The sequence below is a fragment of the Salvelinus alpinus genome, chromosome 4 (assembly GCF_045679555.1).
Source record: "Salvelinus alpinus chromosome 4, SLU_Salpinus.1, whole genome shotgun sequence".
Taxonomy (NCBI): Eukaryota; Metazoa; Chordata; class Actinopteri; order Salmoniformes; family Salmonidae; genus Salvelinus; species Salvelinus alpinus.
Genome location: NC_092089.1, coordinates 37,467,353 through 37,492,185, shown reverse-complemented (window position 1 = coordinate 37,492,185; position 24,833 = coordinate 37,467,353). Strand labels below are relative to the sequence as shown.

The following is a 24,833-nucleotide window of genomic DNA, read 5'->3' as shown; positions in this document are numbered from 1 at the left end:
TTTGTACCTGTTTCCTCCAGCATCTTCACAAGGGCCTTTGCTGTTGTTCTGGGATTGATTTGCATATTTCGCACCAAAGTACGTTCGTCTCTAGGAGACACAACGCATCTCCTTCCTGAGCGGTATAACAGCTGCGTGGTCCCATGGTGTTTATACTTGTGTACTATTGTTTGTACGGATGAAAGTGGTACCTTCAGGCGTTTGGAAATTGCTCCCAAGGATGAACCAGACTTGTGGAGGTCTACAATTTTTTTCTGAGGTCTTGGCTGATTTCTTTTGATTTTCCCATGATGTCAAGCAAGAAGCACTGAGTTTGAAGGTAGGCCTTGAAATACATCCACAGGTACACCTCCAATTGACTCAAATGATGTCAATTAGCCTATCAGAATCTTCTAATGCCATGACATAATTTTCTGGAATTTTCCAAGCTGTTTAAAGGCACAGTCAACTTATTGTATGTAAACTTCTGACCCATTGGAATTATGATACAGTGAATTATAAGTGAAATAATCTGTCTGTAAACAATTGTTGGAAAAATTACTTGTGTCATGCACAAAGTAGATGTCCTAACCGACTTGCCAAAACTATAGTTTGTTAACAAGAAAATTGTGGAGTGGTTGAAAAACGAGTTTTAATGACTCCAACCTAAGTGTATGTAAACTTCCGACTTCAACTGTATACTGAGATCATGTGACAGATCATGTGACACTTAGATTGCACACAGGTGGACTTTATTTAACTAATTATGTGACTTCTGAAGGTAATTGGTTGCACCAGATCTTATTTAGGGGCTTCATAGCAAAGGGGGTGAATACATATGCACACACCACTTTTCTGTTTTTCATTTTTTTAGAATTTTTATAAACAAGTAATATTTTTCATTTCACTTCACCAATTTGGACTATTTTGTGTATGTCCATTACGTGAAATCCAAATAAAAATCCATTTAAATTACAGGTTGTAATGCAACAAAATAGGAAAAACGCCAAGGGGGGTGACTTTACAGTCAAATTAATACACACAATACAATGTTGTTTTCTGTACGTCTGCTTCCAGATGCTCCAAGGAACGTTTCTGTTCAGGTCAGCCCGAGCCCCGAGGTAGTGAAAGGCAGTCGTCTGACTCTGACCTGCAACAATAACGCCAACCCTGCAGCAGAGACCTACACCTGGTTTCAGAGGACAGGAACGCTAACTTCACTAAGATTAGGGATGGGGAAAGAACACACCTTCAAAGAAATAGATTCTGATGACAGTGGACTGTACTTCTGTATGGCCCAGAATGCCCTCGGATCACAGAACTCTACAGAACTGGAGTTGAAAGTTAAAGGTACTGCAACACTTCTGCACTTCTTGTATGTCACGCTGTTGTGATGTCTGCCCTGTGTATCTCAACAAAACAAAGGCATGCCGACAGGGATATGAAGTTACAGTATATGATCTGATCAGATTTAATAGTGTATTTTCTCTTGTGTTCCAGAATCAGCCCATTTAATGGTGGTCCTGGCAGCATTTGGGGCTATCTTCCTTGTCACAGCAGTGATTGTGGTGCTCTACATTTACATAAAAAGGTGAGTGGTTTGAAAATGTCTTATAAAGAACTAAACATATATTATAGTGCACCGAAGGGCCCTCTCTCCCCTATCTTATTTAGAAATGTACACAATTATATTCGCCCCATTTCCCTCCCTCTTTAACTGTGTATACAAATGAAAATACACTGTCTACAGGCTTGATGTCGTAATCATGTCACAACTGAGACTTACACAACTTCTTTATTTCCAAATGTTCTTTCAAAAGATATACCATACTGGCATCGACAACCACCAACTGTTGGTTTGGTTGGCCCACAGTGGAAAGTTACTGAGAAGCATGACAGGCTATTTAGTTGACCTTTATGGCTGAATTCTCACTTTGTTTTATCCTCCACAGACGGAAGTGGAACACGGCCGAGAAGAAGCTTTCAACCAAACCAGTCCCCCAGGTAGGTGATCAGAGGAAAGTAAAGTACGAACAGTGGCCTTACTGTGGTTGTCATTGCAAATGTGGTTGTCATTGCGAATGGGCTAGGTTGTCATTGCAAAACAAACCTTACACATTGACTTTTTTTCAGTTTTTCTTAATGAAAAAAACAGCTCGTATGAAAGTTGAATGGTAAATGTGGAAATCAATCCCATTGAACTTTGAGTTAATTAAAATATGCCAATGAGTAGAAAGAGAGTCATTCTATGTCAGGGGCCAGTGCTCAGTATTTTGACTGTATTCTGACTGTTAGTTACAGAAAGCAACCTTTTCTAGACCAGAGGACATCTATGAAAACATGAGACGGTCAGCCAAGCCGATCACTGATCCTGATGACATGAATTACGCAGAGCTCAATATCAGGCCTACTCCTTCACACAGGTAAATAACCACAGAGTGAGTGAGACGCTCACAGTAAATTGCACAAGGAAAATAATGTGTATCAAAACAATTGCATAATAACTTGCAAAAACATGTACCCAACAATGCAACAACAGGCTTACATTACGTAGTATCTGTAATATAGTAATAACTGCTAGGTAAATACAAATATATATCTGCACTAAAACCTGTTCCCTTTAAAAGGAGGCAGCTGAATAACAAGGCAGAGGATGACGATGCAGTTATCTACAGCCAACTACAAACACACTGAGGTAGTCAGAGAACTTTGCTATCTAGACCTCAAGGCCTACAGTATGGTAAACTCAAGAAAAGTGAATGAAAAAAAGCATGTTAAGTGACATTTTTTAATTAGCGAAATACATAGCTGTTATACTGTATGTGTATGTACAAACAATGTACAGTGTACAATATACAAAATAAACAGTAAAAAAGTGGATAATTATAGAAATACAAACATAAAATGATTACATGAGCACACAGGGTATGCCATTTAACAGATTATTAAAAAATAAGCATATCATATTGCTCTGTAATATAAAAGAGCTATGTATATTTCTCATGATTTCAACACTTGAAGAGATGTAATTTTGACACGTCGTTATTTGTTAATGTTATTATGCTAGATTCTGTATACTGTTAATATGTTAGGATAAACATTCCTTATTAAATAATGATATGTCACTTACAGATTGTTTGCAGATTAAAATGAATATAAACTTCAATAAACAATGAGTTATGATTAAATTAATGAACTACGAAGGTCTCCCTGACAAATTACAGCAGCCTTAAAGTACTGAAATATAACAAGAATGTACTGAAATATAAAAGCAAGGAAATGTAACACTTAACATGAGATTACACAGGGCTGGATGAAATTACAACCATCTGTTGATGTTAGACATTACAGTTCCCAGATAACTTTCCGAATCCTTATTCTTTCTCAACTTGGACTGTCCTGGGAACTCTCCAAAAACATTTAACTAAGACCCCCAACTCACAGTACTTCCTCCTTTCTACTTTGGCATTTAAAGGTTCCATTCTTCAGATACTAGGATGTCACTTCCTGTTCAGTAACTCAGGCCTCTGTGGCAGGATCTCCAATGGGGGACATTTTCCTGATAAGAAATCATAGGACAGGTTAGAAATAAAACACAACTCAATACAACTAGCCATGGAAATATTTAATGAGTCATTAGCTCAGTAACTAAATATGCACATGCAAATACAGGAAAATAAGACTAATAAGCCTATTCATTCTGAGAGGGTATTCCCGTGTTCGTCAGCTCAAGTCATGAAAGACTCTAGCAGTGGCAAGTGGGTGGTGGCTACCTAACAATTAAAATGGGTATAAAGAAATGGCTACGGGTGTCACTTTGCACATGGGTATATTAGTTATAATTGAATTAGTCAGTGATCAAACACATTTTCTGACTTGTAAGTGTGGAGGTGCCTCTTTTTGCCATTTTTTATGGATCATAGCCCGTTTAGGGCGAGGGTGGGCTGTGTCCACTCCTCTGACATCGTCATCGGCCACCTACTCGAATTTGGTGAGGGGTGCTTTGTCGCACGTGACCTCCGCCTGCAACCCATTATTTGCCCCATTTTGTGAGTGCAGTTTTGGGATGCTATCCCTCGGTATGCCAAGCCTATTCAACTTCAAGCCTCTGCATTGAAGGACACACATAAACTGAGGTTCAGGACGGTTCATATAGAGAAACACACATAACCACACTACAACCCTCTGAATATGTTACATTGAGGAACAGGCAGACAGTAGGCTAGAGAACAGTTTTACCCATTACAGGTGCAGTCACCCTCCTCCACAGTCTTCTTCCCAGGGACCTTCTGCCCAAACACCTTGACAGCCAGGAACATCAGCATGCCGCAGCGGTTGATATAGCAACAGGTGGCGTCCACAGCAATCAGTAGCACCAAAAAGATGAGCATGACAATACCTGCCACAGCCCCTTTCCCCATCCCACCCTTATTCATCTTGGCTACTGAAGGGGAAGAAGGGAGGGGATGAAAGGGAGGGAGAGAAGGAGAGAGACAGAGAGATGGAGAGATAATCATATTTAAACTCTTAAACTTAAACAATTTATCCTGCTCTGGCTGCTCTGTTTTGTAACTGTTTTATTTCAGAGATATTTTCCTCTCTATTGGGCAATAGTCTGTTTTCCAGAATGTGACTGTTGTAAAGCTGTGAAACAGCTCATAAGGAATGACATCATCAAATAATGAACTAAATGATGGCACCTGTGCCTGTTTACCAGCTCTGACCGGGACTCTGGAAAAACTATTGTAAGGTGAGAGTGCAGAAAGGGTGCACACGCTCAGACCCCACGGGAGCGTCTCGTCAGCTAGACAAGCGAAATGTTTTTAAATGTTTAGTGTAAATGTGGTAAATGTGTTTAGTTGTTAGGAGTAACTTTTTAAATTACAGTGTGGGTTATGAAGGGAGGGCAGAACAGTTATTGTAGCTTAAGAGGGCTGGGTCCTATATGTGCCTTCTTCACTATCATGTGGGACTTTTGGCTGTTTGTATTGGTCCATGCACCTGTCTGCAGTGAAGTCGCATGCTTTAAGAGTATTTGATATCCAGTTTGCCGTGTAACTGCATGTTCCCACCTTTGTGTGCAGTGTCACCTCCTAGTGTGTAATTAAGCTCATAGCCTATGTGTGCCTTACACCACAGTCTTCTTCTTACTCAGGCTCAGTTGCATAGACCGCAGAAATATAGTAGGGCGTCTCTCTGAGATATTCCACGCTGTCTTATGAAATTAAATGTTTTATAAAGTATATAATTGTTTGCTATATTGTTGTTGAGTTCTGGTGTATCCTTCACTCAGACAAACCGGTTAATCAAAAGGTGGTGGCAGCACTACGTTACTCTGCTCAATCCAGTATTTGTCCCACCTCTCGGAAGGTCTCAAGCTTTAATTCACTACTACAGTATGTTATAGCAGCTTACCAGGCTGTGGGACATTGAAGTTCAGCTTGGCTGGGCTGGAGGAGCCGTAGGAGTTGACGGCTAGCACCTCCATGTGGTAGTCTGATTTATACTGCAGGTCATGGAGGTTGATCACTGTCGAGTTGGACGGCAGGTCCTTCACCTTCCAGTCCTCGTCCACCTTATTCTAAGAGAAAGAGAGGGGGGGGTGTAAGGTCTTGCACACTCTGTAATGTCTTGATCTTTTGTCTTCACTGAAGAACAAAAACGCATGCATACTCACCACTCTGTAACGGACAATGTAGTGGATAATGGGGGAGCCTCCGCTGTCCAACTGTGTTAAAGTGATTGAGAACATATTGCCCTCAACCTTCCCCTTGCTGGCCACCAGGACCGGGCTGTCTGGTTCCCCTGGGGATGGAGGGAGGGAGGGAAGGCAGTGTGTAGGTACAGAGGTCAGGGGTGTTCATGCATCAGCCAGCTTATAACTAAACAGTGTGTGAAACTGTTGTAGTAAAATCTACTGTCATGTTAGGGAGGCTGGTTATCTATGAAAAACTGACTTTTCAGAGTTTCTCGACACGTGTCAGTACTTTACCTCCTGCGGGGCCGAATGCCGATGGAATGGGATGATGTCATCAGGAGCGGGGAAATAATGGAGCATGAATAGCCGTCAGCGAGCAGGTGAGGATGTCATGTGGATGATCATGTGACAGTGGAATGAGTGAATGATGGCAGATGAACATTTCTTCCAGCCAATATAGACAGACACTCAAAACAGTAGGCAATATGGATATAGCTTGTTAACACAAGTAATGCAGTTTGAACAATGATAGTTGGTGACATTTAATAATAATTATACTGCATTTGCCTAGATATGATGCGATTGGGAGTGAGGAGAGAGAGAGGAGGAAGAGGAGGGTGACACTCACGTATGCCCTGTGTGCGGACGGTGAGCGCGTCTGAGAAGCCACCCTGACCCAGGTGGTTCCGAGGGGCAAACCGGACAGAGTAGGAGGTGTAGGGAATCAGATCTGTGATCACCAGGGGGTCTGCACACAAACAACAGAGTGCATGAACACACACATATCACTTTTATTTATATATATATATATATATACACTTAAACTAATAAAACTAGTCATAACTAGTCATATCACTAAAATGGTCATCAGAGGCCTCCCCTGGTTTTAGGGAAATCAGTGTTCAGATAAGACTTCTAGTTCTCAGTGTATTCATTGGCTTCATCTTAACTGTCTCAAACATCATCTACAGTATTTCATGAAATAGATTGGTCACTGAGAGCCCGGTTTTTACCTGTGGACTGGATGACTCTCTCCTGCCAATTGTTCTCACGTCCTGTCTTCCACTGGAGGGTGAAGTGGGTGATGGGAGAGCCCCCGTCCACCAGGGAATCCCCCAGGGTGAAGTGGACCGACGTGGGCCCTGGGGTGCCACTTACCTGTGATGCTTTACCTGGCCAGGCTGGGGGAGGAGAAATGAGAGAAAGATGGAGAACGAGAGGGAGGAAGGAGAGGGAAATAGGAAGAAAGGATGGAGGTGAAGAGCAGTTCAAAGACAGAGGTGAAGAGGGAATGAGCATGTCAGACATGAAAGAATAAGAACATTGCCGTTAGAAACAAAAAACGGTGAACACTGCAAATGTAAATAGAGTACCTACACTTTAGCTAAAATCTCCCAATGTTTTCAGTTGTTTTAGAATTTTATAGTGGTTTGTGGCTGCTTGTCCCTTTATAGAAAGGTAAAAACCGATTGAATCAACGTTATTTCCATGTCATTTAAACCCCAAAAAATGTATGCGATGACATTGAATCAACGTGGAAAACTGTTTGGATTTGAAAAATTGTATCAATGTAAGTGAATTTCATATTTTTTTCACCCGACTTTTAACCTAAATCCAATGACTTGGTGACATTTTTGGATGATTTTACGTTGAATTCACGTTGAGCTGACGTCTGTGTCCAGTGGAATGTTGTGTTAGCACTAAGTATTATCATAACAGAGTAGGAAGGTCAAGAGTGGCCTTACTCTGCAGGCTGAAATCTGTGGAGGCGTTGCCAGCAGGACTGATAGCCATGCAGCTGTACAGCCCTCCATCTGAGGGAGTCACATTGTCAATTACCAGGACATAGCCATCCTCCATTCTCACTCGACCTCCACCAGCGTCCTGTATCCACACAAACACAACCAGACAGGAACTCAGAGGAGAGAAATATAACAATAAAATTCTCTGCCTGATTCTCCCCCAATATTTTTTGTAATTAATGCCACTGTGTGAATGTATGATCTGTCTTACCACTGTTAGCAGGTGGTCATTGTTGGTCTTCCTGACCCACTGCAGTGCGGGCATAGGGTGTCCTGAGACGTTACAGGACACTGAGAGAGTCTGGCCTGGCTCCACCTTCATCTTCTCCTGGCTTAGCACTGCTACAGGATGCTCTGTAAACACGTACAGAACATGAGACAGGACAAACTGAGTGCTTTGTGTAACAATAAACAAATTATAATAGATAAAAATGTGTAAATTATTAACATTATATGTGCATCTTCTGTTAAATAGGAAAAATGATTGTGAGTTGTGTGTTCAGATTGCTTCGAAGACCCGCAAGATATTGGTATTATGTATGGTTAAGCCAGCAAGATATTGGCATTGTATCTGGTTAGGGAGTGAAAGTTATTTATAATAAGGGTTACATGGAGAAAAACGGACCTCTCTGAAATGAAAATGGATGGGCCTCCCTTCAGCAAAATACATTTCAAATCAAATTGTCTTTGTCACATGCCCCACATGCTCACATGCATCTGGGTCTCGCCTAACCCATCTGGGTGGAGTATGCCCGGAACACTCTTCCCAGTTCTGCCACGGGACTCTCCCCTTTCGAGTGCTCCATGGGCTATCAGCCTCCACTCTTCCCTGAACAAGAGCAGGAGGTCAGCGTATCCTCGGCCCAGATGTTTGTCCGCCGCTGTCGACGTACCTGGAGAAGAGCCAGGGCGGCTATTCTCAAGACCATCTCCAGGTATCGACAAGTGGACCGTCGCCGGACCCCAGCTCCCTACTACCGCAGAGGGTATAGAGGGTATGGCTTTCCACTCGGGATCTGCCCCTTCGGGTAGAGTTTCGCAAGCTGTCTCCCTGGTTCATTGGTCCTTTTCCCATCTCCAGAGTCCTGAGTTCCACTGCTGTCCGGGGGGGGGGGGGGGGGTACTGTCACGCCCTGATCTGTTTCACCTGTCCTTGTGATTGTCTTCACCCCCTCCAGGTGTCGCTTATTTTCCCCAGTGTATTTATCCCTGTGTTTCCTGTCTCTCTGTGCCAGTTCATCTTGTATGTTTAGTCAAGTCAACCAGCGTGTTTTTCCCATACTCCTTTGCTATTCCCCTTTTTCTAGTCCTCCCGGTTTTGACCCTTGCCTGTTTCTGGACTCTGCACCCGCCTGCCTGACCATTCTGCCTACCTTGACCACGAGCCTGTCTGCCACTCTGTACCTCCTGGACTCTGATCTGGTTTTGACGTTTTTTCCTGTCCAAGACCATTCTCTTGCCTACCCCTTTGGATTATTAAACATTGTAAGACTCCAACCATCTTCCTCCTGTGTCTGCATCTGGGTCTCGCCTTGTGCCTTGATACCTTTTGAGGATCTGGGGACCCATGCCAAATCTTTTCAGTCTCCTGGGGGGGAGGGGGGGAAGGTTTTGTCGTGCCCTCTTCACGACTGTCTTGGAATGTTTTACCTAAACCCTCCCTGAACGCTTGAAAAACAAACAAGTGACCCTCCCCTATACCCAAAATAATAATAAAAACATAAAGTGGATAGCAGAGAACATGTCTTCCATCTACCCTCATTTCTTGGACAGACCAGAGCCTTAGATATGAAGTTTTAGAAACTGCTATTTGTCCTGTAAGCAATACATGGCAGCACATTAATTTTGATCGCGCACAGGGCTGCGGCCATGGCCAGAAGTTTGTGGGTTCGCAGACCACCGTGGACAAGAGTAAAAGTGGAAAGATTTCCTTTATAGTAAAAGCATTACATAAATCTATAATCATATTTGCAGGTCCGAGAACAAAATAGCCTTCTATAAACCTTTCATGCAATTCATGCAAAGTCATTTTACATATTAGTAGAATATTTTTTAATAACACACAAACTACCAAAATGACAGGCTAAGAATGGACAGAGAGTTGTCCCTATGTGTTCATCTTATCATATTTCTCTAATGCCAAATCAGTGTGTCTTGTTTAAATGAAACTTTCCCTGTTTGCAAATAATTAAATCTTCTACATCATGAGGAATCTTGAAGTTAGGCCTACTTTTCCAGCACAGACAGAGTAGGCCTACCGACACAGAAAAATGTAAGCTTTAACTGCTGGTTACTCTTCTTACATGGCTTAACCCAACGAGAGAACAGAAGTGTTTCCCTAAAAGCTGTCCGGGTTTAAACATCTTCTATGGCACAACACGTGAATAGATTAATAAATTGATAGTGATAGAAGTATGTGAACAAAAATATAATCGCAACATGCAACAATTTTACTGAGTTACAGTTCATAGAAGGAAATCATTCAATTGAAATAAATTAATTAGGCCCTAATCTATGGATTTCACATGACTTGGCAGGGGAGCAGCCATGGGTTGGCCTGGGAGGCAATAGGCCCACCCACTTGGGAGCCAGGTCCACCCACTGGGGAGCTAGGCCCACTAAATCAGAATTAGTTTATCCCCACAAAATGGCTTTATTAAAGACAGAAATACTCCTCAGCACCAACCCTTCCCCTCCTCAGACTATCTCGCAGGTGAAGAAGCCGGATGTGGAGGTCCTGGGCTGGCGTGGTTACACATGGTGTGCGGTTGTGAGGCCGGTTGGATGTACTGCCAAATTCTTTAAAATGACATTGGAGGTGGCTTATGGTAGAGAACTGAACATTCAATTCTCTAGCAACAGCTCTGTTGGACATTCCTGCAGTCAGCATGCCAATTGTACACTCCCTCAAAACTTGAAACATCTGTGGCATTGTGTTGTGTGACAAAACTGCACATTTTATTTTATTTTTTATTTTTTTTAAATTCCCCCCTTTTCTCCCCAATTTTCATGGTATCCAATCGCTAGTAATTACTATTTTGTCTCATCGCTACAACTCCGGTACGGGCTCGGGAGAGACGAAGGTCGAAAGCCATGCATCCTCCGAAGCACAACCCAACCAAGCCACACTGCTTCTTAACACAGTGCGCCTCCAACCCGGAAACCAGCCGCACCAATGTGTCGGAGGAAACACCGTGCACCTGGCCCCCTCGGGTAGCGCGCACTGCGCCCGGCCCGCCACAGGAGTCGCTGGTGCGCGATGAGACAAGGATATCCCTACCGGCCAAACCCTCCCTAATCCGGACGACGCTAGGCCAATTGTGCGTCGCCTCACGGACCTCCCGGTCGCGGCCGGCTGCGACAGAGCCTGGGCGCGAACCCAGAGTCTCTGGTGGCAACTGCACATTTTAGAGTTGTCTTTATTGTCCCCAGCACAAGTTGCACCTGTTTAATGATCATGCTGTTTAATCAGCTTCTTGATATGCCACACCTGTCAAGTGGATGGATTATTTTGTTAAAGGAGAAATGCTCATTAACAGGGGTGCAAACAAATTTGTGCACAACATTTAAGAGAAATAAGCTTTCTGTGTGAATGGAACATTTCTGGGATCTTCTATTTCAGCTAATGAAAAATGGAACCAACACTTTACATGTTGCGTTTAGATTACTTCCCAAGCAAAGTCAGGTTTTTGTCCTTGGCTGTAGAAGGTTGTAGCTCAGCCTCTGAATGTCAAAGAAACTAAACAATGATATCCCCATATGCATCTGGGTCACGTCTTTCCCAGGTATTGCACAGCGTGTTTCTAGCATAAAGCATCACGGACCATTGCGTTGTTATAACGCTTTCCTAATACTGAGTTGCACCACCTTTTGTCCTTAATTTTTCGGGGCATGGACTACAAGGTGTCGAACTCCAATGCTTCCCACAGTTGTGTCAAGTTGGCTGGATGTCATTTGGTTGGTGGACCATTCTTGATACACATGGGAAACTGTTGAGCGTGAAAAACCCAGCAGCATTGCAGTCCTTGACAGACTCATACCGGTGCACCTGGCACCTACTACAATACCCCGTTCAAAGGCACTTAAATCTGTTGTCTTGCCCATTAAAGTTCTGAATGGTACACATAATCCATGTCTCAATTGTCTCAAGGCTTAAAAATCCTTCTTTAACCTGTCTTCTCCCCTTCATCTACACTGATTGAATAACAGGTGACATCAATAAGGGATCATAGTGTTCAGCTGGATTAACCTGGTGAGTCTATGTCATCAAAAGAGCAGGTGTTTTGTACATTTAGTGTAGATCACTTTACATAATAGGATCTGTTTCATTTTCTTAAAAATCTTAAGCTAACAAGGGGTAGGCCTGTGATTTTTGCCATTTTTTAAAATAAAAGGTAGGCTTATGGCATACTCTCTCATAACCCCTCAATTTGAATCTTGAGGGGGTATGGAGGTAGGCTGGAGGTAGGCTGTTTAAAGAGTACATGGTGGATGGAGGAATTGACTGACACATCTATGGATATAACAGCCTATTCTGTCTTTCAAACAGGTAGGCCTACCTCTTATTTCTTAAATAGGAAGAAATATGCTCCAACACAAAGCCCTCTTGTTGTTAGTAAAGTCTAATTAAAATGAAGGCCGTGACTACTTGAATTTGCCTACTTTCAGCACCATGAGCTGTCCATTTCCGATTGTACCGCAGCTCCTGCGTCAAGTTTTAGCACCACAACGTAAGTTACTCAAATATGGCTTATTTTGACGTAGTCTATAGGCTGGACTGCACGCAAGGCCTACTCAAAAATGATTTTTGGAAAAAGACTTTGACTCTCCCCCTGAACTGCCACTTTAGGCCTATACAGCACAGCCATTGGTTAGGCAGCACACAAAAAAGGTTTTGATCAGCAAGAGCAGAGCAGGCCAGAGCTCAGGGTTGGAAAATCCATTACAGTGTGTAATGCAGCCTAGTTTAATTTACACCATCCCAGCAGCTATCTTACAAATATAACTTTGCTCTGTGCTTCTGCAAGCATGCATTTCATAGCCTATAGCCTATAGGCTATGGATCATTTGATTGAGACCACACTAAACAGCCTATAGGCACACCTGATATTGTGTGACCAGTGGAGAATCAGAGATGAGGGGCGGCATCAGGCACACATCGATATATAGCCTTCTAAGCAACTAATTTTAAAACACTAAGAAATATTGGAATTTCATCAATTACAAATTACATGGCCCTCCCCAGACCTAGATTTGAAAAAATAATAATAAACCTTCAACTTGGCTAAAATTGAAAAAGCATGAACCTTCCCCATTTTCCTCAAAGGTACCCATTCTGTTCATGAATCTTTCTGAAAACACCTGAAGATTACATTTTTTTAATTCTCTGATGGGAGACACAAACTTCTACTTTTCCCTGGTTGAAAATGTTACACGGGTAATGGGTTTGAATGGGATCAAATGGTTTGTTATCCGAAACAGCTGCTGTTGGCTCAGGCTCACTAGACTGTCTGACAGAAAATGGTTGCTTACACAGAATCAAATTCTCCATGATATCTCTGTATATCAGGAACATAAACATCTGGAAGGAAGTATTCAAATACTGTTATTTTGGAGAAAGCTTGGTCTTGTGAAGCTAAAGCTGTTTGTTTCCAGGAGGAGTGTGTTTCCTGATGTTCTCTAACAAACCACACCTGAGACATCCAGCATGATCATGGCACTGCTCTCTGCGATCTTATTCTTGGCCGTGCAGATGTACTCTCCATAGTCGCTCCTGACTACGGACGAGATAATCAGCTCGCTCTTGTCTGAGTTGTACTTGTAGCGGGACTCATCTGAAGAGTCTGGGCTGAGGAGGGAAGCGCCAACAGACAGACAGACAGAAGTGAGGCCTAGTGCTACAGAACATTAGCACACTGCTGATAAGGAAGCTGACAGGAAGTGAGACACACAGTCAACCACCACACAGACAGGATGGCACGCCATATTAGCGGTGCACTGAGACATAAATGACCACATAAATATAGACACACTGGAGGCCTTCACCCAAACATACACTTTCCAATACACACTAGTTTTTCTCTCTCTCTCTCTCTCTCTCTCTCTCGCTCTCTCTCGCTCACTGTTACATTCCCCAGTTTCTGTGTTTTGGGTTTGTATGTGTGTATTTCAGGAAATGGCTTCCTGGATTCTAAGCAGCTGATTGGTCGGCCCCATCGATGATTGGAGCTCTGAACCCTCCCTCTCCACAGGGGAAACAGCTGTTTTCAAATACCAACTTACCAACTAATTACCAACTAATTATTCTGTTTTATTTGTTCCCAGGGGGGAAGGGGAAGGCACCTTGGGAGTGCTTAGGCAAGAGGCCTGCAGACATACATAACCTGTAGTATTTACTGTCTATGCACACTAGGCAAGACCTGGGCGGACCACCCCCTGTATTTTGGTTAGTGCGCCAGGAGGTGCTAAAAGGTTAGGTAAGTAGTGGGTAGGCAGGTAAGGTAGGAGAGGGGATTCTTTAACTTTTACTTTCTTAGCTTTGGTTCCATCCAGCCCCACATTACCGTGTTAAGGAAATAAATTCCCTGTAAACGGTAATATTCTCTGCCTCTGTCATCCTTACCCGCATCTACAATCACATACCTCTTTCACTCCACGGGGAGTTGAGTGTAGCAGGGTGTTGCGTTCCCTCCTCCAAGAGGCGTACGTAACACTTTCTGTGTTACTGCAAAACTGTTTCGAGCAGGATACTCTGGCTTTTCACACATGCACACAGTGCACACCATTCAAACACTCACATTGTCCAGATGATGTTTGGTTGGGGGACTCCCTCGACCAGGCAGCTGAGGGAGACATTGGTCTCTGGTCCGGCCGTGACTTTCTTCACCTCCTCATGGATCTTCACTGTGGGAGGAACTACGGCAGGAGGGTCAGAGGAGACATGATTTATTTTAGTCAACAACAACACACATCCACTGGTCTATACAGAGTTTATACAAAATAAAGATTCTAAAATATCCTTTATTCCCTCCTTTACTTTGAGTAACCCCACCGTTGACGAAGATGGAGATGACGTGCTTTTTGAAAATGGGCCGGTCCTTGATTTTAGCCTCACAGGTATATGATCCGCGATCCTTCCTGTTGATGTTGTTGATCTGTAGAGAGTTGTCTTTCAGTCTTGTGATCCGACCTGCTGGGAGCAAAAGACGGCAACAGGGAAAAGAAAGATCAGCGTCAGGAACACGTTCTGTCTGCTTAATCATCAATATAACCAATCTTGAAAAAGCAATCACCCTCTCTAAAGTTGTCAATGGTGACGTTCACATGAAACAGGGTCAGGGATTGTCTGACAGTTATTTTCAGTGTGTTTTGTCCCTCTGGAAAAAGAAGACAGATTGAATCAGATGTTTCCCGGGGAAGAGTCTGGAAAACATCCCTCGATTTGACGGCAAATCGGAATAGTCTATGAGCTACGTGACCCCTTCTGCCCCTCAACAGCCTGTCCACCATCGCCACCTCTCCATCGGTCACAGGCAGGCAGCAGTTAGTGTGAGGAGCTAGGAAGCTAAGAGACTATACCACATGAACAATCAGAAGCGAGGGTACCCCTCCTACCGTCAGAGTGCAATTTCTGATGGTCCCTCTCCCAGTTGACTTCCACCACCGGCTTGCCAGTGACCACGCAGGTGATGACCACATCTTGACCCTCCAGGAACTCATGATAGGCTGGTGTTTGCCCGAAGGATGGCGGCTCTGGGTGAGTTGAGAGAGGGATGGAGAGTGCGAAAGTGTCATTCTGTGTGTGTGTTTGGTTTTCCTATCCTCAAGGATAATTTCACCGGTCCCCACAAGGAAAATGGATATTTCAGGCTTAGGGTTTAGGGTTATGAAATAGGGTTATGGGTTAGGGTTAGGAATTGAGTTGAGAGTTTGGTGTTAAGGTTGGGGTTAAGGTTAGGGGTCAGAGAAAACAAGGATACTTAAACAAACGTGTATGTGTGTGTGTGTGTGACAAGGATATGAGCTATGTGGCATCTTTGATCTTGCAAGACAACACTAATTAGCTCAATACTCAAACAATACGAGAAATACCCTTCAACACTGACTCTTGGTCATATTAGCCAGGTGAAAAGTTTTACTTTAAACATCTTACCGTAGACAAAGATGGTATAAGATACATCCTCTCTGTGGCCTGTCTCAAATTCACAGAGGCATGTGTACCGTCCTGTATCCTCTATCTTGGCATTCCTGATTAACAGTTTTGACGATGTCTCATCCACTTTCTCAACCTGGTCATCTTCAGCATCCTCTCCATCTTTCTGCCAGGTGATGTCTCCTTCCCCACCAGCTAAGAGGGGTTATGTGTAATTGTGTGTATCATATATTAATATTTTGTAAAGGATATATAAATTCATAAACTGCATATGCCAGTGTACTTCAATATGCAGAAGACATTCTACCCTTTAGATTTTCTGCATTATATTGTATTTGTTCAACCATGGTAAGATGCTGCTCTTATGGAAATGCCAGAACATTGTACCAACCTTTGCAGAGGAGCATGACATTCTCCCCCAGCAACACATCTGGTTTGCTGGTGATGATTTCCATTTTGGCCTCTGACACAGTGAGGAAGAAGAGCAATATTAGAACAACCTTTCAGACACCTAACAGTAACACCACTTGAAACTTCTATATTCTGGAATAACTATTGAAATGGAGAACCTAGAGCCAAACATTTGGGCATGCCTATCGACTTGACTAAGAACACATTAGTGTGATTAATCAAATACCACCAAATCACACCTGTCGTGTATGTTCTACACTGTATCTCTACTAGACTGTGACGATGCACTCATCAACACTATACATTTACAAGAGAGATCAGTTGATTGATTTGACCTGGGAAACCTGCAGAAGAAGAGAGGTCTCAATTGCTCCTGTCAACGCTGAAGCCCTGCAGATTGCCATCAGCCATCAGACAAAGCATGTGTGTACCGTATTGTCCTACTGTTTTACTGGAGATAGTAAGTTAGGCCTATAAATAGGCTCCTAGGAACTAATTGCAGCACGCTGACAGGCGACCAGGAAAAGACAAGCAGGGAACTTGGCAGTGGTGGACTTCCTGAGCAGGACGCTATTCCTTCCTGTATTGAGGCTGAGACAGGCTGCATGGCTGTGGCTGAGAATAGCTCTGTGGCTGTGGATGAGACAGGCTCTATGTCTGCGCCCCAATTCTCTTATATGGCCACATCTCCTTCAGCTCATAACTTACTTTCTTTCTGTCCTTTGTCTGTTGGCCACTGAAAAGTGAAATGGTTGGATAGATTTCCAACCTTTTGCTTTCCTTTCCCCTATAATCAATTTGAGTGGAAAACAAGGTCAGGGGGCTCTTGGAGCCAAAACCAAATTACAGCATAGGGAAGATATAGCCTTAACAATCATGGCTGGGTTAATTAGGACGAGTTTAGATGTGGTGGAATTAGAATAAAAGTAGTTAGTTGGCATCTCTTTTTTGGCATTTTAAAGATTACTGCCACATTATGGGCTGGGGTGGATTCAGAAAGCATCTCCTAATACAATTCAGCCTCCGGAACAGATGAGCTTGGACATTGCTCTGGGTACACCTCACACTGATGAAACTCAGTAGAGATAGAATAAAGAGAGAGAATAAAAATCTATTTTTTTAACATATGAGATAACCAAACTCAGTATTCTCTCCTATGTCCTAGCATTCGGGATGCTGTATAGTTGTAGCACCACATTCATGAGGAATGTGTTGAAAGAACTATATATTATACATGTAGGGAAAATTGGCAAGGAAAATGTTCACTTCAGTTAGCTCTGAATCCCTTAGGTAAGATTAAAAAACATGTCAATGACAAGTAAGACAATCAAGTTCAGTGCATCTCATGACAGAACACAAACTGTGAACCTGTCACGATCGTCTTCTTTAGAGAGAGTGGACCAAGGCGCAGCGTGTGCAAAATACATCTTCTCTTTATTTTGAAGAAGAACAAACGAAAAACAAAACGACGAACGTGAAGCTATAAATGACTAAGTGCAAACATGCAACATAGACTAGACAGACAACTACCCACAAAAGCCTACTGCCTATGGCTGCCTTAAATATGGCTCCCAATCAGAGACAATGAATGACAGCTGTCTCTGATTGAGACCCAATCTAGGCAGCCATAGACATAACTAGACAACCTCACTCTTCTCTACCCCATACACATACAACACCCATAGACTAAACAAAACAAAACACACAAAGACAACCCACCCCAACTCACGCCCTGACCAACTAAATAAATAAAAGGAAAAGGAACAATAGGTCAGGAACGTGACATAACCCCCCCCCTTAAGGTGCGAACTCCGGGGCGCACCAGCATAAAGTCTTGGGGAGGGTCTGGGTGGGCGTCTGTCCACGGTGGCGGCTCTGGCGCTGGTCGTGGTCCCCACCCCACCATAGTCACTACCCGCTTTAGTAGCCTCCTCCAAATGGCCACCCTCCAAATAAACCCCACTGGATTAAGGGGCAGCACCGGACTAAGGGGCAGCACCGGACTGAGGGGCAGCACCGGACTGAGGGGCAGCACCGGACTGAGGGGCAGCACCGGACTGAGGGGCAGCACCGGACTGAGGGGCAGCACCGGACTGAGGGGCAGCACCGGACTGAGGGGCAGCACCAGGATAAGGGGCAGCACCAGGATAAGGGGCAGCACCAGGATGAGGGGCAGCACCAGGATGAGGGGCAGCACCAGGATGAGGGGCAGCACCAGAATGACTGGCGGATCCTGGCTGGCTGGCTCTGGCGGATCCTGGCTGGCTGGCTCTGGCGGATCCTGGCTGGCTGGCTCTGGCGGATCCTGGCTGGCTGGCTCTGGCGGATCCTGGCTGGCTGGCTCTGACGGATCCTGGCTGGATGATGGCTTAATGCTGGATGACGGCTCTGGCTGGTCATGGCTGGATGACGGCTCTGGCTGGTCATGGCTGGCTGGCTCTGGCGGATCCTGGCTGGATGACGGCTCTGGCTGGTCATGGCTGGATGACGGCTCTGGCTGGTCATGGCTGGATGACGGCTCTGGCTGGTCATGGCTCGCTGACGGCTCTGGCTGGTCATGGCTCGCTGACGGCTCTGGCTGGTCATGGCTCGCTGACGGCTCTGGCTGGTCATGGCTCGCTGACGGCTCTGGCTGGTCATGGCTCGCTGACGGCTCTGGCTGGTCATGGCTCGCTGACGGCTCTGGCTGGTCATGGCTCGCTGACGGCTCTGGCTGGTCATGGCTCGCTGACGGCTCTGGCTGGTACTGTCTGGCGGAAGGCTCTGGCTGATCCTGTCTGGCGGAAGGCTCTGGCTGATCCTGTCTGGCGGAAGGCTCTGGCTGATCCTGTCTGGCGGAAGGCTCTGGCTGATCCTGTCTGGCGGAAGGCTTTGGCTGCTCCTGTCTGGCGGAAGGCTTTAGCGGCTCCTGTCTGGCGGAAGGCTCTAGCGGCTCCTGTCTGGCGGAAGGCTCTAGCGGCTCCTGTCTGGCGGAAGGCTCTAGCGGCTCCAGTCTGGCGGACGGCTCTGTAGGCTCATGGCAGACGGGCGGCTTTGCAGGCTCATGGCAGACGGGCGGCTTTGAAGGCTCAGTACCGACGGGCGGCTTTGAAGGCTCAATACAGACGGGCAGTTCATGCGGCGCTTGGCAGACGGACAGTTCAGACGGCGTTGGGCAGACAGACAGTTCAGGCGCCGTTGGGAAGACAGGCAGTTCAGGCGCCGCTGGGCAGACGGCAGACTCTGGCCGGCTGAGACACACTGTAGGCCTGGTGCGTGGTACCGGAACTGGAGGTACCGGGCTAAGGACACGCACCTTCAGGCTAGTGCGGGGAACAACAACAGGGCACACTGGACTCTCAAGGCGTACTATAGGCCTGGTGCGTGGTACCGGCACTGGTGTTACTGTGCTGAGTGCACGCACATCAGGGCGAGTACGGGGAGAAGAAACAGTGCGTACAGGACTCTGGAGACGCACAGGAGGCTTAGTGCGTGGTGCCGGGACTGGAGGCACTGGTGGTACTGGACTGGAGACACGCACCACAGGGCTAGTGCGTGGAGGAGGAACAGGGCTCTGGAGACGCACTGGAAGCCTGGTGCGTGGTGTAGGTACTGGTCTGGAGCGGGGAGGTGGCGCCGGAAATACCGGACCGTGCAGGCGTACTGGCTCCCTTGAGCACTGAGCCTGCCCAACCTTACCTGGTTGTATGCTCCCCGTCGCCCGACCAGTGCGGGGAGGTGGAATAACCCGCACCGGGCTATGTAGGCGAACCGGGGACACCATGCGTAAGGCTGGTGCCATGTAAGCCGGCCCGAGGAGACGCACTGGTGGCCAGATGTGTAGAGCCGGCTTCATGGCACTTGGCTCAATGCTCAATCTGGCCCGGCCGATACGAGGAGCTGGTATGTACCGCACCGGGCTGTGCACACGTACAGGAGACACCATGCGCTCTACTGCGTAACACGGTGTCTGCCCGTACTCTCGCTCTCCACGGTAAGTACAGGGAGTGGGCGCAGGTTTCCTACCTGACTTCGCCACTCTCCCTCTAAGCCCCACCCCAAGAAATGTTGGGGGTTTACTCACAGGCTTCCTTGCTAGTCGCGTACCCTCATAACTCCGGTTCCTCTCTCCGGTTGCCTCTGCTCTCCTAATCACCTCCAGCTGTTCCCATGGGAGGCGATCTCTTCCAGCTCGGATCTCCTCCCATGTGTTGCAACCCTTGCCGTCCAATACATCCTCCCATGTCCACGAGTCCTGGTTACTTTGCCGCTGTTGTTGGTTCCGCTCACGCTGCTTGATCCATGGTTGGTGGGTAGTTCTGTCACGATCGTCTTCTTTAGAGAGAGTGGACCAAGGCGCAGCGTGTGCAAAATACATCTTCTCTTTATTTTGAAGAAGAACAAACGGAAAACGACGAACGTGAAGCTATAAATGACTAAGTGCAAACATGCAACATAGACTAGACATAGACAACTACCCACAAAAGCCTACTGCCTATGGCTGCCTTAAATATGGCTCCCAATCAGAGACAATGAATGACAGCTGTCTCTGATTGAGACCCAATCTAGGCAGCCATAGACATAACTAGACAACCTCACTCTTCTCTACCCCATACACATACAACACCCATAGACTAAACAAAACACACAAAGACAACCCACCCCAACTCACGCCCTGACCAACTAAATAAATAAAAGGAAAAGGAACAATAGGTCAGGAACGTGACAGAACCATGTTCCCTGTGAGGAGATTTTAATTTGAGCCAGTTTGCTACAGCAGGAAAATAATCCTGCAGCAACAGGAAATGTGTATTATTATGTGGATTATAATGAATTTACATTTTTGTAGGGGTTGATAAATGTATCTTAAGGGAAAATCAAGTCTGAAATTTCAAAGTGGAATTTACAAACTTCAGAAGCCTTTTTAAACACACACCAAGTTTTAAATGTCCTACATCAGAGGAAAGTTCTCCTGCAACAGGTTGATCAAATTTGTTACGTTCTGACCTTAGTTCTTTTGTTATTTCTTTGTTTTAGTATGGTCAGGGCGTGAGTTGGGTGGGTTATCTATGTTCATTTTTCTATGTTGGTTTTTTCATTTGGCCTGGTATGATTCTCAATCAGAGGCAGGTGTCGTTAGTTGTCTCTGATTGAGAATCATACTTAGGTAGCCTTTTTCCACCTGGGTTTCGTGGGTGGTTATTTTCCGTGTCAGTGTTTGTCCCACACGGAACTGTTTCGGTTTGTATTTCACGTATCGTTTATTGTTTTGTTTCTGTGTTAGTTTGTATCATTAAAATATATTATGGACACATACCACGCTGTGCATTGGTCCTCCGATCCTTGTTACTACTCCTCCTCAGTTGAGGAGGACAGCCGTTACAAAATTAAAATCCTACATTTGTAGCAGTGATACGATCATCAGATATAGGCTATACCAGCTCTGATATACACATTTTTAATATCTATATATTAATATATTGGATATGGATGAATTCAATTGCTGCCAAGGGTTTTAATGAAAACACTGAAGTATAAATACCACATATTCAAAGAAATGAACTCCAACAGTGACATTTTTTGTCTATATATGTCTACATTATTTAAACTGTAGGCAAATCCATATAGACAACTAATAAACAAATAAATAATTGAATAAATACAATTAAAAACAAAAAAATAGTCCCACTCCCAACAAATATAAAAGTAGGCCTAATTAATATGATTATTTATAGAAATATTCAAACCTTGAAGAAGTGTTTAGGATTTTGTATTCTTACCTGAAAAACCAAGGACCAGCATTATGGAACACATTCTCAAGATGAGCATCGATTCAGCCATTTCTACCTCAAAGTTGTCACTGTCCTCAATGAATGGATCGATGTAGTCCTTGACACCTGCTGCATGCAATTGCGCGCCAAATACAACAGTGGTGGAAACATGTGTTTCATGCCTTTATAGGCAAGAGGTGAGAACCAGGGAGACACAGTTACCCCACAATCTCTTAAATCTCTGCACGCCCCCCTCCCCTGCTGCCTATCCACACCCCTTAACATTTTTGATTCAGATCATCCACCGGGGAAAATGAATGCTCGAAAGTAGCCTTCCCTACCCTATCAGGCGCCACCGCAGGCCCCTGCCTCCCCTCCAAAACACCGTATAAAAGGAACTCCGCACTCTCCACTCCCCCAGGGACGAGATAGAAGATATTTTTATCACTCGACTCCATCAGTTTTAGTTAAGGAGAAAGTTCATCTGAATTCAAAATGGGATGAAATTAAGCTATGCAAATAAAACATGTATTCTTGATTTAGTAAATCCTTTTCGTTTCTTGACTACATTTTTCTGTTCCCATAATTGCTGTTTGTAGAAAATGTCACACTTTGTGTCCGATTTCTCTGGAAAGCTCATGTAAAATGTTGATAATTTATGTTCTCAGCATAAATAACACTAGGTTAAGAAGAGGAAACAATACAATCAAAGTAGCTGAAATGACAGTGTGCCATGAATGGACAAATAATGTCTCAGAATAAAAATATTCAAGATGCAGGGATTGTACATAGTTGCACTTATTTTATGGAGAGCACTTATTTAATTATTCAACTCCAAAATAAACTGTTACTTGTGCGCTACAAACAATTCGTTTCACACTACAGTAATTCTGACATAGCTGAGAGGTGCTGTATGAGACGTGATAAATTGACCATAGGCCGTATTTTATACTATTTTTAGGGAGCGAAACAATAAGGTTTCTCAGAGGGACATATGAAAAATTAACGGAGAGCCGCACACTCTCGGAGCTCAGATGTAATAATTTAATAACCGAGTATCCAACATTTCGACAGACAACCTGTCTTTAACAGGGTATATTCTCCGGGGGCATACCCAGTCAATGAGATATTGTGCTTCGTTAACCAGATCCTCTGCCAGAACAGCTGAGTTAAACAATTGATGGAATGTCAAACAACTGATAGTGGCGTATAATCTATGGACGCCCATCCTTCAATACAGAAAAATTACAAGAATATATTTTTTTACTCATGATGAAGTAAAAACATTTAAATATATTTTTAATTTGTTTAAAAACCGACTAAATTTCCAAATAAAAAGCCATCAATGTGAGGGCATTTCATATTTTTTTCACCTAACTTTTAACTTAAATCCAATGACATGGTGACATTGTTTGCTGATTTCACGTTGAATTCACGTTAGTTAACAAATCAACCAAATGTAAATTAAAACTAGACTTTGAACTGATGTCTGTGCCCAGTGGGATCATTCACTTCAAATGTAGAGTTAAAAGGAGATTATGTACACACATTTCCAGTATAAATCTTGCACCGCATCTTCCTCTTTGATTGTGAACATCCTGGAAACTAGGGCATGGTGTTTATCGTAAAATGAGCATGAAGGTCATTTGGGACGCAAATTAAGTATTTTTCCACAGAATCCTATGAAACACAGTTCAGTTTCAAGCCAAGCAGGACACCTACGTGCTCTTCGTCTTGGTACAAGACATGTCTATTTAAGGTGCACACTCACTTACTCATATAGGTTAAAGCATTGGCCTGTCACTCTGGCATGACAGCTATCTAAAAAAAATGTGGTAGGTGATGTAATCACAGTTAGCAACCAATATCTGAGCTTCACACACACACACACACACACACACACACACACACACACACACACACACACACACACACACACACACACACACACACACACACACACACACACACACACACACACACACACACACACACACACACACACACACACACACACACACACACACACACTCCAACAGAATCATCACCCTCCTTTTATCTGGCCCGCCACCCAGTAGGAGCTCAGTATCACTCCAGTGTTCTCAACCAGGCCGCCACACCTCTGAAGCCATATCATCATATCAGCCATGGGGCCCCAGTGCCAGCCAGCCCTTCCCAGCACCTTGATGCTGATAGTGAATCAATCGCAGGCTCCAGACCGTGGTCCACTCAGCCATTGGAGACCCAGCCCTTCCATCGGGGCCACCTATCACAGCGATTATCAGCCTCTCATTTTCTCTCATTATAGGGGAGCGTGCTCTTTATGAAAGTTGGCACACAACGGGGTAAAAGTGGCGATCCCAGCTGTGATTATCTTTATTCCCTCCTCTCCTCTCTTCTTTTCTCACTCCTCCTTCTTGTCATGTTCATCCCTGTATTCAGAGAAGTACAGTGACATTTTGCAATGCAGCTAGCTACCAAAACCACTATCATTTTAGGTGAAAAGGAATATGAACTAGCGTTGACTGAGAAGACAAATATATACAAATATAAATATGTTTAGCTGAATTATCTTGGGTCCAGATCTTACTTGATAAATAAGTCAAATACCATTAGTCTCAATGGCTAGTCAAGGCACACTCCTCAAACATGTTTTATGGATGCCACATGAAGCCATTCCCGAAAGTGTAGACCAGCCACGGTTTCCTTCTTTGTCCTCCTCTCCTACTGGTAAACAAACAATGGCCAGATAACCAATGGGGTGTTGTTTTGGAGCCAGAACTGCAACTGGTTTAGATAATAAAAACACAAATACCACCACTCACATACTGTACACTGTGCACACACACACATTCATAACAGAAACCCCGGATGTGAGGAGACAGCTTCAGGAAATTGGGACAGACGTCAAAGGGCTCTCGTGACTTTTAAGGGCTACACACCAGAGGAAGCTGGTGGGAGGAACTATTGGAGGACGGGCTCATTGTAATGCTGGAATGGAATACATATAACGTTATCTGCTGAGCAAATTGGCCCTTGTA

At 44.5% G+C, this 24,833-nt stretch overlaps 1 protein-coding gene and 2 long non-coding RNA genes across 5 annotated transcripts; 2 read left to right on the top strand and 1 right to left on the bottom strand.

Annotated features, from left to right (window-relative positions):
• The first annotated feature begins 1,790 nt into the window (after positions 1–1,790).
• Positions 1,791–3,149, top strand: LOC139573462 (uncharacterized). Its single transcript, XR_011674607.1, has 3 exons — positions 1,791–1,983; positions 2,275–2,402; positions 2,607–3,149. It is a non-coding gene; the product is annotated as an uncharacterized lncRNA (long non-coding RNA).
• Positions 2,716–22,003, bottom strand: LOC139573460 (neural cell adhesion molecule 1-like). 3 transcript variants are annotated; one of them, XM_071396925.1, is made up of 15 exons: positions 21,802–22,003; positions 16,023–16,094; positions 15,632–15,826; positions 15,094–15,231; positions 14,516–14,671; positions 14,277–14,394; positions 13,173–13,327; positions 7,691–7,833; positions 7,423–7,561; positions 6,691–6,858; positions 6,305–6,425; positions 5,657–5,786; positions 5,395–5,560; positions 4,219–4,423; positions 2,716–3,538 (listed from the first exon to the last, which is right to left on the bottom strand). In XM_071396925.1, the coding sequence occupies exons 1-15, from the start codon at positions 21,860–21,862 to the stop codon at positions 3,499–3,501; spliced, it is 2,007 nt and encodes a 668-aa protein (XP_071253026.1). In that variant the 5' UTR covers positions 21,863–22,003; the 3' UTR covers positions 2,716–3,498. The 3 variants fall into 3 exon arrangements, with proteins under 3 accessions (XP_071253026.1, XP_071253028.1, XP_071253027.1); XM_071396927.1 differs by having other exon boundaries at positions 14,531–14,671; positions 21,802–21,998; XM_071396926.1 differs by having other exon boundaries at positions 14,516–14,668; positions 21,802–21,997.
• Positions 4,484–7,911, top strand: LOC139573463 (uncharacterized). Its single transcript, XR_011674608.1, has 3 exons — positions 4,484–4,729; positions 5,944–6,057; positions 6,249–7,911. It is a non-coding gene; the product is annotated as an uncharacterized lncRNA (long non-coding RNA).
• Positions 22,004–24,833: the final 2,830 nt, after the last annotated feature.

What these genes read in the sequence shown, in the direction of transcription:
- LOC139573460 (XM_071396925.1), bottom strand. Translation starts at nt 21,862, where the DNA reads ATGGCTGAATCGATGCTCATCTTGAGAATGTGTTCCATAATGCTGGTC. An exon ending in CACAGATTTCAGCCTGCAGA is followed by an intron (nt 6,859 to 7,422) that starts GTAAGGCCACTC and finishes CTCCTCCCCCAG; the next exon opens with CCTGGCCAGGTAAAGCATCA. An exon ending in CTTCAATGTCCCACAGCCTG is followed by an intron (nt 4,424 to 5,394) that starts GTAAGCTGCTAT and finishes CTTCCCCTTCAG; the next exon opens with TAGCCAAGATGAATAAGGGT.